The sequence below is a fragment of the Mustelus asterias genome, chromosome 23 (assembly GCF_964213995.1).
Source record: "Mustelus asterias chromosome 23, sMusAst1.hap1.1, whole genome shotgun sequence".
Taxonomy (NCBI): Eukaryota; Metazoa; Chordata; class Chondrichthyes; order Carcharhiniformes; family Triakidae; genus Mustelus; species Mustelus asterias.
The window spans coordinates 69,170,289-69,182,873 of NC_135823.1; the positions used below are offsets into that span (position 1 = coordinate 69,170,289).

At 43.8% G+C, this 12,585-nt stretch overlaps 2 protein-coding genes across 7 annotated transcripts in view; one reads left to right on the forward strand and one right to left on the reverse strand.

Moving 5' to 3' along the window:
* ntan1 (N-terminal asparagine amidase) overlaps positions 1-5,975 on the forward strand; it is a 30,255-nt gene extending 24,280 nt beyond the window's left edge. The window contains exons 6-10 of the mRNA XM_078240891.1: positions 904-957; positions 3,745-3,798; positions 4,740-4,837; positions 4,955-5,068; positions 5,174-5,975. Of these exons, the coding sequence (XP_078097017.1) occupies positions 904-957; positions 3,745-3,798; positions 4,740-4,837; positions 4,955-5,068; positions 5,174-5,344 (491 nt within the window). The 3' untranslated portion in view covers positions 5,345-5,975. The remainder of the gene's footprint in view (positions 1-903; positions 958-3,744; positions 3,799-4,739; positions 4,838-4,954; positions 5,069-5,173) is intronic.
* pdxdc1 (pyridoxal-dependent decarboxylase domain containing 1) overlaps positions 5,938-12,585 on the reverse strand; it is an 85,918-nt gene continuing 79,270 nt past the window's right edge. For all 6 annotated transcript variants that reach the window (XM_078240886.1, XM_078240884.1, XM_078240889.1 and 3 more), the window contains 2 exons: positions 7,802-7,906; positions 5,938-6,816 (listed from right to left, as the gene is read on the reverse strand). In XM_078240886.1, the coding sequence (XP_078097012.1) occupies positions 6,515-6,816; positions 7,802-7,906 (407 nt within the window). In that variant the 3' untranslated portion in view covers positions 5,938-6,514. The remainder of the gene's footprint in view (positions 6,817-7,801; positions 7,907-12,585) is intronic.

Genomic DNA, 12,585 nt, shown 5'->3' on the forward strand with positions numbered 1-12,585 from the left:
CTGCAGCTCAGAACTGAAAATGAAGGTGCTCCTGGCACCTGACCTGCAAACATTCTTCCTCCTAACAATACAGGGTCATTCCCAAAGTAAAAATAATCAACCCCCATTTAAGCCACTTGAGGAGCAATGAAAGGATTCCTCGTTGACAGCCCAGCAACAATGACATTAGCTAAAGCTGTGAGCTGCAGAGAGCATGATTTTTTAAAAAAAACTCTTAAAGGTACACTAATGCCACACTTAACATTGTGAATGGTGCCTTTCGTTGTTCTCAAAGCTGACATATGTTGTATCATAAGATCATAGAATCCCTACAGTACAGAAGGAGGCCATTCGGCACATCCAGTCTGCACTGACAACAATCCCACCCTATCCCCGTAACCCCATATATTTACCCTGCTAATCCCACCAAAACTAGGGTCCCCGTGTTCCTTCCAAATGTGCACATATCCTGTTCCTCAGTATCTTCTCCAAAAGCTTCCCCACCACCTTACTGGCCTATAATTTCCTGGATTGTCCCAGCTTCCTTTCTTAAACAAGGGACAACACTGACTATTCTTCAGTCCTCTGGAGCCTTGCCTGTGGTCAAAGAGGATGTGAAGGCACAGCGCCAGGGACCCTGTCCTTGAGCTCTTTCATTTTCAGTTCTGAGCTGCAGGTTTTAGTTTTAGAAGGGACGTCAAGCTGGAAAGAAGTGTCTCTCTCTCTCTCTGCCTGGCTTTGGGAAATTTGCTCTAACTTAATACTGGGATTTGTCACCAGATTGTCTGATCTGTCTTCAGACATCTTTCAGAGTTCTGCTGGGTATAAATCAAAGGTCTGCAAACTATAATTGTATCCAAGAGATCACTCTTTAAGCTTGCTGTGTATATTCATCACTGTCTGTTTTGCTTCATTCGCTTGCAGAAGTTTTCAACGAGCAGCCAGAGAACATTCATTTGGCAACGTATTGTTTAACAGGTGAATCCTCAGTCTTTATGTAACTTCGATGTTGTTCCTTTGGGCAAGAACGATGAACTGGAATTTGATTGCTGTAGAATATACCCATTTTTAAAAATAATGTTGATTTTAAATTATTTGTAACCTCTGCTTTGCTTAAATATCTTTATGGAAAAAAGTTTAAACTTTTAAGGGAAAAATGTAGATTTATTTTATTTATTAGTGTCACAAATAGGCTTACATTAACACTGCAATGAAGTTACTGTGAAAATCCCCTAGGTGGTGGTGGGGAAGCTTTTGGAGAAGATATTGAGGGACAGGATGTATGCACATTTGGAAGAAAATGCACTAGTTAGTGACTGGCGGCATGGTTTTGTATGGGGAAGGTCATGTCTCACCAACTTGATTGAGTTTTTTGAAGAGCTGACAGATAATTGATGGGGGAAGAGCTAACGATGTAGTTTTTATGGACTTTAGTCAGGCGTTTGACAAGGTCCCACGTGGCAGACTGGTACAAAAACTAAAATCACATGGGGTTCGGAGTGGGCTGGCTGGATGGATACGGAACTGGCTTGATTACCTGACCTGAAGAAGGGGCTTGCAGCTCCGAAAGCTTGTGTGGCTTTTGCTACCAAATAAACCTGTTGGACTTTAACCTGGTGTTGTTAAACTTCTTACGTTGATTATAGAAGCCAGAGAATAGCGATGGAAGCGTGTTTTTCAGAATGGAGATCTGTAGCTAGTGGTGTTCCTCAGGGATCAGTGCTGGGACCTCTGTTGTTTGTAGTATATATAAATGATTTGGAGGAAAATGTGGATGGTCTGATTAGTAAGTTTGTGGATGACACGAAGAATAGTGGAGCTGCTGATAGTGCCGGGGATTGTCAGAGGATCCAACAGGATAGAGATAGATAGGAGACTTGGGCACAGAAATGGCAGATGGGGTTTAATCCGGACAAATGCGAGGTGATGCATTTTGGAGGATCAAATTTAGGTAAATGGCAGAACCCTTAGGAACATTAACACACAGAGATCTGGACATGTAAGTCCACAGTTCCCTAAAAGTGGCAACACAGGTGACCAGGCTGATTAAGAAGGCCTATGGCGTGCTTGCTTTCATCAGATGGAGCATTGAGTACAAGAGTTGGGAAATCATGTTGCAGCTATATAAAACCGTGGTTAGGCTGCATTTGGAGTATTGCGTGCAGTTCTGGTCACCACACTGCCAGAAGGATGTGGAAGTTTTGGAAAGAGTGCAAAGAATGTTCACCAGGATGTTGCCTGGTCTCGAGGGTGTTGACTATGAGGAGAGGTTGAATAAACTAGGATTGTTTTCACTGGAAAGACGGAGGCTGAGGGGAGACCTGATAGAGGTCTACAAAATTGAGAGGCACAGACAGAGTGGATAGTCAGAGGCTTTTTCCCAGGGTGGAAGTGTCAACTACAAGGGGGCACAGGTTCAAGGCGAGAGGGGGAAAGTTTAAGGGAGATGTGCAGAAGTTTTTCACGCAGAGAGTGGTGGGTGCCTGGAATGCGCTGCCAGAGGAGGTGGTGGAAGCAGGAACATTAGCAACATTTAAGAGGCATCTGGATGGGTGCATGAATAGGGAGGGAATAGAGGGATACGGACCGAGTAAGGGCAGGACGTTTTTTAGTTAAGGCATCATGATCGGCATGGGCTTGGAGGGCAGAAGGGCCTGTTCCTGTGCTGTAATTTTCTTCTTTATTCACACATTTTTATGAATGGCCTGTATGATGGTGGTGGATGGATTGTAAACATTTACAATTTTTCAGATAATGAAGTGGTTCACGCTCACCTACAGCAACATCTGGACACGATCCAGGCTTGGGCTGATGAGTGCCAGTACCATTTGCATAAGTGCTAGTCGGTGATCACACTACCAGAGAGAACCTGACCACCTCCCCATGATATTCAGCGGCATTTCCATTGCCCATCCCATCTGACCAGTGGGAGTGATGTTTGCATTCTCCTTCCGGGGGATGTTTCCAAAATGCACTTGGTGCTGCCTTCCTTCGGTGGCATGGCAAATGGCTTGAAGCTATCCAGTGCCACTTAACACCATGCCTTGAAGCCGCACTTCAAAAGTTGCAATTCATTTAATTTAGTGGCCTAAAAATTGGACCTAAATGCATCCATTTTACCGAGCAGGGAAGGGGTTAATTTTCCTGCTTACTATGCCCCTAAAATGTCTGAAATACATATAACTCCATATTTGGACACATTTTTTACAGACATCCCTGGTGGTCACTGAAAGTCTTCCGGCTCCTTGTACGTATTATTCAAAGAGCACCATCCATCTTGGAGCCCCGTCATGGCCACAAGGCAGTCCTGATGAGTGTTGTCAGCCCTGCTCACACCCTCTCTCCATTGCCTCTCACCTCAATGTTGATTGAGCCTTGGGTCTGCTTGTTTTCTGACAGAGGTCATTCCGTGTAGCTGCTTCATGCTGGCAGGCTCTTCAATTTCTTCAACTCTTTCACTCCGTTCTCTCATGAAGAATTCTGCACCAAGATCACAGGTCCAGGAGCAAAGGCAGAGAATAATAATCCTATGACAGATTGTTGACACTGCCATTTGTGGAATCTTGCTGTGCGCTAACTGGCTGCTGAGTTTCCTCCAATAAAACAAAAGTTCTTGGTTGGTTATAAAGCATTTGGCGACATGCTGAGTTCATGAAATACACATGAAAGTTACTTATTTCCTATATCTCCTTGCCTCACTTTTTGTATAACTAAATGACATGGAGTTACGCTGATTAAATATTTTTTAAATGGTTTATTTTGTAGAGCTTAATGATGTGGTGAAGGAAGATATCCACTGTCCTGTAATATATGGTATAGGTGAGTATTTGTCGCATTTTTGTCCCAAAACCCTTCTCTTATTTTCCTGTTTATCAGCTTATGTTTTGCAATATCCTCACTCCGTGTTTTAAACTTGTGTTATGGGGATTATATTTTCTGTTGTGGGATGGAGAACGATGAGCTCTGGGCTTGATCTGTTAATTTTTTTCCCTCTCTCCTTGACCAGCCCTCGTTACCATTGCATGCTATGAACCTTGACTAATTGTTGTCATGCTTTTTGGCCAAGGATGGCCCCATGTAATCTTGTATAAGGAATGAATCATCAATTAAGATGGAGTTGCTGGATACTAATTTTAAGGGGGTATGCCTAGTTGATTTTTTTTTTGCCTTTTCCAGCTTAGAGCCAAGTGACAGATAGATGTAGTGTTTCCCTTACAGACCTGGCTGATATTAGCTAATTTATTGTTCAAATTGAGACGTCAAGAGAAACAAGTGTCACAAGAAAAGATTCCCAGCCTCCCAGCAGTAAGTGATGGGAGTTGCCCTCATTCTTTTAGAATGACAATAAAGTATTTACTCTATTTCCATTCAGTGAGGTTAATGGGCAGCATGGTGGCACAGTGCTTAGTACTGCTACCTCACAGTGCCAGGGATTCCCAGCTTGGGTCACTATCTGTAAGGAGTTTACACATTCTCCCTGTGTCTGCGTGGGTTTCCTCCAGGTGCTCTGGTTTCCTCCCACCATCCAAAGATGTGCAGGTTAGGTGGATTGGCCATGCTAAATTGCCCTTTAGTGTCAGGGGGACTAGCTATGAGATTATAGGGATAATACTGGGTGGGGCCGAATGGCCTCCTCCTGCACTGTAGGATTCTATGATTGGGTTTGGCATTAAATGACTTTCTGATACATTGAAATTTTTTTAAATGATTCTCATAACCAACCAAGCACAAGCTCACTGGTTTGGTTCATTTTCTTCCAGCTGTAAGTGTGAAAACCGGAGAGATTTTCCATGCAAATTTCCCAGACAAAGGTCCAGATGAGGTTATCCGCTCTGCCCGTAATCTTTTGGGAGGCTCTGTAAGTTTCGAAATCATCTCCAAATTTAAACTCAGTGATATGATATCCTGCTGAAATAGTGCGGACTTCTCGAAAGTACATGATTAGTTTTCCAACTCATCTGTTTTGTCTTCCAAGGTCTTGTCAGTTTATGATGCAGAAATGAAACAACTGCAGGTTAAACCTTATCCGTGGGCACCATTTCCAGATGCAGAGTTCTGGTTTCAGCAGACGGATCAAATGATATTACAGGTGCAGCAACATTTTGTGGAAATTGTTTTGAGGTGACAATTTGGCCACTTCATTTACAGGGCTATAATATACAATGTTCATTCTTTGCTTTCTATTTCTTTACAGTATTTCTCAACATCTCCACTCGTTGAGCCCCCATATTTTGCCAATCACATGAGGTCCATTTTCCAATTTCTGAATCACTCACCCAAGGAGCCGTTATTTCCCCAGGGGAGGTCCAGGAACTACAAAAAAACTGCCACTGGTTTGTGGGAGAGGATTGAATGTGCTGTCTAATGGTTTCCAATGATCAGAGCTGCTAACACCCAAGTGCTTCATATCACAGTGACATTGCACCAAGTCTTCAATATGGAAGCTTGCTTATGCACAAAAACTTGAAGGCAGTTTGTCCACTGCGCACATAGCTTCAAAAACAAAGATCCTGAACCACTTTACAGGATCAAAGTCATTAATTACTGAAGCCTCAAATATATAATTTCGGGACCACTGTATACAGAGCGTTCCCCTGTGCAAGTTACCCATGTATGCTTCTGGTTTGCTGAAGGTGGGAGTTTGCTTAAGGACATTTTTTGAAATGATTACTACTTCACTGATGCCAGTAAGTCTGGTGAAAGGCTATTTCTTGGTTATGTAATATGATTTAAGAATTGAAATAAATTGCATTGCCATTTTTCTTGTTGCTTTTGGATGATCTACATTCTGTTGCAGAATGCTGCTGCTTTATGGTGAATATACTTTTTAAACATTGAATACACAGCAAACGATTGAAGAACGGATCAGGTAAGGATGTAAGACACCCTGTCATTGTATTCTGATTATTCCAAGCTGTTTTGTTTAAAAAATAAAGTTCACACTGGAAAATAGAACGATTCACATTTGTCAAATAAATTTTATTTGATTTTTAACTAAGAATCAAAACACTGAATTTTGTTTTTTTGCTTTGTGTTCGAGTCTTACAGGATGTACAGAGGGGGTGGTACAGAAAGGACAAAAACCACCAAAATGTGCAAAAAATAATCCCCACCCAATTAAATATTGACAGCAATAGTAAAGGTTTACTAATTTTAAACAAACTACAAATTAACCCATATTCTTAGTGATAAGCATACGTAATTGTAGTGAGTCAGGTTGATAATTATGTAAGGAAGAGAAGTATAGAGCTTTTTTTAAGCACTCTACAGAAAACCGAACAATTGCACTTCTGAGATTCAGCCCATCGGACAGATTCCATTTAGGATCAACTTTTTAAAATCAGCCTTTTAATGACAATTGAAATTCCTCGTCATCTCACAGTAATGTGCAAAAATCCTAATTAAAGGCTTACAACAGTAGTATCCTGACTGTACTATCACATGGCACAGTTCACATTAGTAAAGGTTCCATGTTATCCCGAGCATAGGATGTGCTTTTTTTCTGTGGACGGACAATGTCTTACTGCTTTTTATTTTATCTAAGATCTTCTTTCTCTGGATCCTCAGCTTCTGCTGGTTCAGAGGTCTGGTGAACCTCTGGTATGTTGAAACTATGTTCATCAGATTTTCCTTCAGGCTGTACTGGGGCTGGAAGCTCCAAATCACCATTCAGCTGGGCCGAAGACTCCGTGCTCTTGTGAATTTCATTTTCACCCTCCAGGCTAGTTGTTTCTGCGATGGTTTGAGATTCCTCCGTTCCTTCTGTGTGCCCCACTGAAGTTTCACTGACTGTATCAGAGGCTGAAGCTCTCGAGGACTTTCTGAACAGTTTCTGTCCTATTAAGTTAAAAATGCCTACTTATTACGTTTGAAAATACCTTTGGCAAGAAACCATTCCTACATGTAAACGGCTAACAGAATACCTTGTTAGAATCCCTATAGTGCAGGAGGCCATTCGGCCCACCCAGGCCCTATCCCACACATTCACCCTGCTAATCCTCCTGACACTAAGGGGCAATTTAGCACATCTTTGGAGTGTGGGAGGAAACCCACGCAGATACGGGGAGAACCTGCAGACAGTGACCCAAGGCCGGAATTGAACCCGGGTCCCTGGCGCTGTGAGGCAGCAATGCTAACCATTGTGCCACCCCAAGTGGCAATAGGGAGGTCACAGATATGGGAAAAACACTCCATTGGTCATCCCAGACTGTTCTTGTACTCTCCCTAGGGGCTGCGTTGAATAGCTAGTTTCAAAACTTAATTCGCTAAATAGGTGAACAAGTTACTGTTAAGGGTTGCATTTGATTCTTTCAAGGCCTGTGGCAATTCCCTAGGGAATGATCTGAAATTATGTACTAGCCATACACAAACTAGTATTATGGGTTGGTACATATGGTGCTCCTATTTTTAAAAAAATTACATAAGACCATGAAATTAAGCAGCATTTTAAACAAATTCATTTTCCCTTCATTTTTCAAATCCATCAATTTTACTTAGATTTAGAATCAAAACGATTACTCCTATAATCGCATTAATATTTTAAATCTAACCTTTGTATATGTTTTTATACAAAGGTTGGGTGCTTAAATCTTCACCGTCTTTAAGTTTTAAGTCAGTTTATCCTAAATTCAGTGCAGAATCCCAAACACAGCTCAATCCAGAGACAGAGGGGAAACATTTTGCGGAAACGTCGAGCTCAGAAACAGGAGTTAACTTTCCGGATTTAAAAAAACCAAGCAGATAAAGGTTGTGATCTGTACAGACATCCATCACATTACACATTTTCAAAAATAGGAATGAGAAAAATAAAAATGCAACATACCTGGCGACTTGCGCTTGGCGTGACTGGTTGTGGGTGTTGGTGGTGGGGTTCCTTCAGGGATTTGGGCTTTTTGTGCATATAGTTTATCTGTTGGCTCCAGGGAACCTGACAAAAATCAAGATCGACAAAGTCAAGAGGTGGTGGTGGGGGCAGAGACGAAAATAAAATAAAAACCTACATAAATAAGCAAAACTTGCAACATTTAACGTTTGAAAATTCTGCAAATATATTTGATAATTATAGGTAATTAAGTGTAGATATAAAAGTTTCAAACCTATTCATGCTTTTAGTCAAATTTTAAAGAAAAATCAGTTCTGTTTGGTGTTTGCGATGTTACTTGCTAGCTGCTCATTACTCCCAGAGAAATGAATGCTTTAGCCAGTGATGGTTAGTGACCGGAACTCCTATCAGAAGGATGGAAAACTTATGTGCAATGATTAGGGCAGCATGGTGGCACAGTGGTTAGCACTGCTGCCTCACAGCACCAGGGACCCGGATTCAATTCCCAGCTTGGGTTATTGTCTGTGTGGAGTCTGCACGTTCTCCCCGTGTCTGGGTTTCCTCCGGGTGACTCCCACAGTCCGAAAGACGTGCTGGTTATGTGCATTGGCCGCGCTGGAGTGTGGCAACTAGGGGATTTTCATTAACTTCATTGCAGTGTTAATAGAACATAGAACATTACAGCGCAGAACAGGCCCTTCGGCCCACGATGTTGCACCGACCAGTTAAAAAAAAAAACTGTGACCCTCCAACCTAAACCAATTTCTTTTCGTCCATGAACCTATCTACGGATCTCTTAAACGCCCCCAAACTAGGCGCATTTACAACTGATGCTGGCAGGGCATTCCAATCCCTCACCACCCTCTGGGTAAAGAACCTACCCCTGACATCGGTTCTATAACTACCCCCCCTCAATTTAAAGCCATGCCCCCTCGTGCTGGATTTCTCCATCAGAGGAAAAAGGCTATCACTATCCACCCTATCTAAACCTCTAATCATCTTATATGTTTCAATAAGATCCCCTCTTAGCCGCCGCCTTTCCAGCGAAAACAATCCCAAATCCCTCAGCCTCTCCTCATAGGATCTCCCCTCCATACCAGGCAACATCCTGGTAAACCTCCTCTGCACCCTCTCCAAAGCCTCCACATCCTTCCTGTAATGTGGGGACCAGAACTGCACACAGTACTCCAAGTGCGGCCGCACCAGAGTTGTGTACAGTTGCAACATAACGCTACGACTCCTAAATTCAATCCCCCTACCAATAAACGCCAAGACACCATATGCCTTCTTAACAACCTTATCTACTTGATTCCCAACTTTCAGGGATCTATGCACACATACACCTAGATCCCTCTGCTCCTCCACACTATTCAAAGTCCTCCCGTTAGCCCTATACTCAACACATCTGTTATTCCTACCAAAGTGAATTACCTCACACTTCTCCGCATTAAACTCCATCCGCCACCTCTCGGCCCAACTTTGCAACCTGTCTAAGTCTTCCTGCAAACTACGACACCCTTCCTCACTGTCTACCACACCACCGACTTTGGTGTCATCAGCAAATTTGCTAATCCACCCAACTATACCCTCATCCAGATGATTAATAAATATTACAAACAGCAGTGGCCCCAAAACAGATCCCTGAGGTACACCACTTGTAACCGCACTCCATGATGAATATTTACTATCAACCACCACCCTCTGTTTCCTATCCGCTAGCCAATTCCTGATCCAATTTCCTAGATCACCCCCAATCCCATACATCTGCATTTTCTGCAGAAGCCTACCATGGTGAACCTTATCAAACGCCTTACTAAAATCCATATATACCACGTCCACTGCCTTGCCCCCATCCACCTCCTTGGTCACTTTCTCAAAAAACTCAATAAGGTTAGTAAGGCACGACCTACCTGCCACAAAACCATGCTGACTATCACCTATCAATTCATTACTCTCCAAATAACTATAAATCCTATCCCTTATAATTTTTTCCAACATCTTGCCGACAACAGAAGTGAGACTCACCGGTCTATAATTCCCGGGGAAGTCTCTGTTCCCCTTCTTAAACAATGGGACAACATTCGCTAACCTCCAATCTTCTGGTACTATACCAGAGGCCAACGACGACCTGAAGATCAGAGCCAGAGGCTCTGCAATCACTTCTCTTGCCTCCCAGAGAATCCTTGGATAAATCCCATCCGGACCAGGGGATTTATCTATTTTCAGACCCTCCAGAATATCCTGCACATCCTCCTTATCAACTGTAATACTGTCTATTCTACTCCCCTGCAACCCAGTGTCCTCCTCAGCTATATTCATGTCCCCTTGCGTGAACACCGAAGAGAAATATTGGTTCAATGCTTCACCAATCTCCTCCGGTTCCACACATAACTTCCCTCTGCCATCTATAACTGGCCCTAAACTTGCCCTAACCAACCTTCTGTTCTTGACATACCTATAGAACGCCTTAGGATTCTCTTTAACCCTATCCGCCAAAGTCTTCTCATGTCCCCTTTTAGCCCTTCTAAGCTCGCTCTTCAACTCCCTCTTAGCCAATCTAAAGCTTTCTAGTGCACTACCCGAGTGCTCACGTCTCATCCGAACATAAGCCTCCTTTTTCTTTTTAACCAACAAAGAAACTTTTTTGGTGCACCACGGTTCCCTAGCCCTACCAATTCCTCCTTGCCTGACAGGGACATACCTATCACAGACTCGCAGTAGCTGCTCCTTGAAAAAACTCCACATGTCGGACGTTCCCAGTCCCTGTAATCTCCTAGTCCAACCTATGTTTCCTAATTCTCTCCTAATAGCCTCATAATTACCCTTCCCCCAGCTAAAACCACTGGCCCGAGGTTCATGCCTATCCCTTTCCATCACTAAGGTGAACGTAACCGAATTGTGGTCACTATCACCAAAATGCACACCAACTTCCAAGTCTAGCACCTGGTCTGGCTCATTTCCCAGCACCAGATCCAATATAGCCTCACCTCTAGTTGGCCTGTCTACATACTGAGTCAAAAAACCTTCCTGCACGCTTTGAACAAAAACTGACCCCTCTAACGAGCTAGAGCTATAACAATTCCAGTCAATATTAGTCAAGTTAAAATCCCCCATAACAATTGCCCTATTACTTTCACTCCTAAGCAGGATTGACTCCGCAATCCTTTCCTCAACCTCTCTAGAACTTTTAGGAGGTCTATAAAAGACTCCCAACAGGGTGACCTCTCCTCTCCTATTTCTAATCTCCGCCCATACTACCTCAACAGATAAGTCCTCATCAAACCTCCTCTCTGACACTGTGATACAATCTCTGACCAATAATGCTACCCCTCCCCCTCTTCTACCTCCTTCCCTACTTCGACTAAAACATTTGAACCCCGGGACCTGCAGCATCCATTCCTGCCCCTGCTCTATCCATGTCTCTGAAATAGCCACAACATCGAAGTCCCAGGTACTGATCCACGCTGCAAGTTCACCCACTTTATTGCGAATACTCCTGGCATTGAAGTATACACATTTCAAACCCTGCTCCACCCCACCTCTGCAATGCCGTGCATTGCAGTCCCCATCCATGCATCCCTCACTTTCAGCCCCACTACTCAGGATCCCTCCCCCCCCCCGAATCAGTTTAAACCTCCCTGCATGGCCTTAGCAAATTTACCCCCCAGGATATTGGTCCCCTTCTGATTAAGGTGTAGACCATCCTTCTCATAGAGGTCACACCTTCCCCAGTACGAGCCCCAATTGCTTAAGTACCTGAACCCCTCCCTCCTGCACCATCCCCTCAGCCATGAATTCAAACCTTCCCTCTCCCTATTCCTCTCTAAACTATCCCGTGGTACAGGCAAGAGTCCAGAGATAACCACTCTGTCAGTCTTGGCCTTTAGTTTCCACCCCAACTCCATAAATCCCTGCCTAATATCCCCTTCCCCTATCCTCCCTATGTCGTGTGTCCCCACATGTACAATAACTTGTGGTTTATCTCCCTCCCCCCTAAGAGTCCTGAATACCCTGTCAGACACATCCCGGACCCCAGCCCCTGGTAGGCAACACACCAACCCTGAGTCCCTACCTTTAGTTCCGACCCTCCTATCTGTCCCCTTAATTGTGGAGTCCCCAATCACAAGGCCCAGTCTTTTACAGCCCCTAACCACCTGAGCTTTCTCACTCGGCTCACCCCCAGAGATCTGCTCTCTATGCTCAGTTGATTCCTCCTCAACTGTAGCCTCCAGCACCGAAAACCTATTATGGAGGGGATCCGCCCCAGGGGATTGTCTTCCCGATTGCTTCTTACCCCTCCTCCTGGCATTGACCCAAGCCTCATTTCTAGGAGTTACTATTTCTCTATAACTCCTATCAACTTCCACCTCCGCCTCCCGAATTATGCGGAGTTCCTCTAACTCCCCCTCCAGCTCCTTTACACGCTCCTCCAGAAGCTGCAATCTAATGCACTTCTTACAACTAAAATCTCCTGAAACACTACTGGATTTCCTCACCACATACATCCCACAGGAGATGCAGCATACTGCCTGAACTGCCATCCCTGAAGCCATTACCAGCAAGAAAAAAAGAAAACAAAAAACTTCCCCACACTTATAATTAGGTTAGAGGAGGATGGAAGGGTGGGATCCTCTACCAGTGTAGAGGATCGGGTATCTCCTCTGCACCAATTTATAGGGCTAGGGGCCCGAGAGAAAAAAAAACTACAGCTACCGGCAGGCTTCGCGATGCGGCCTTCCGGTTTCCGTTAATTACAAAAAACCTCCCGAAAATTAGACAAAAAA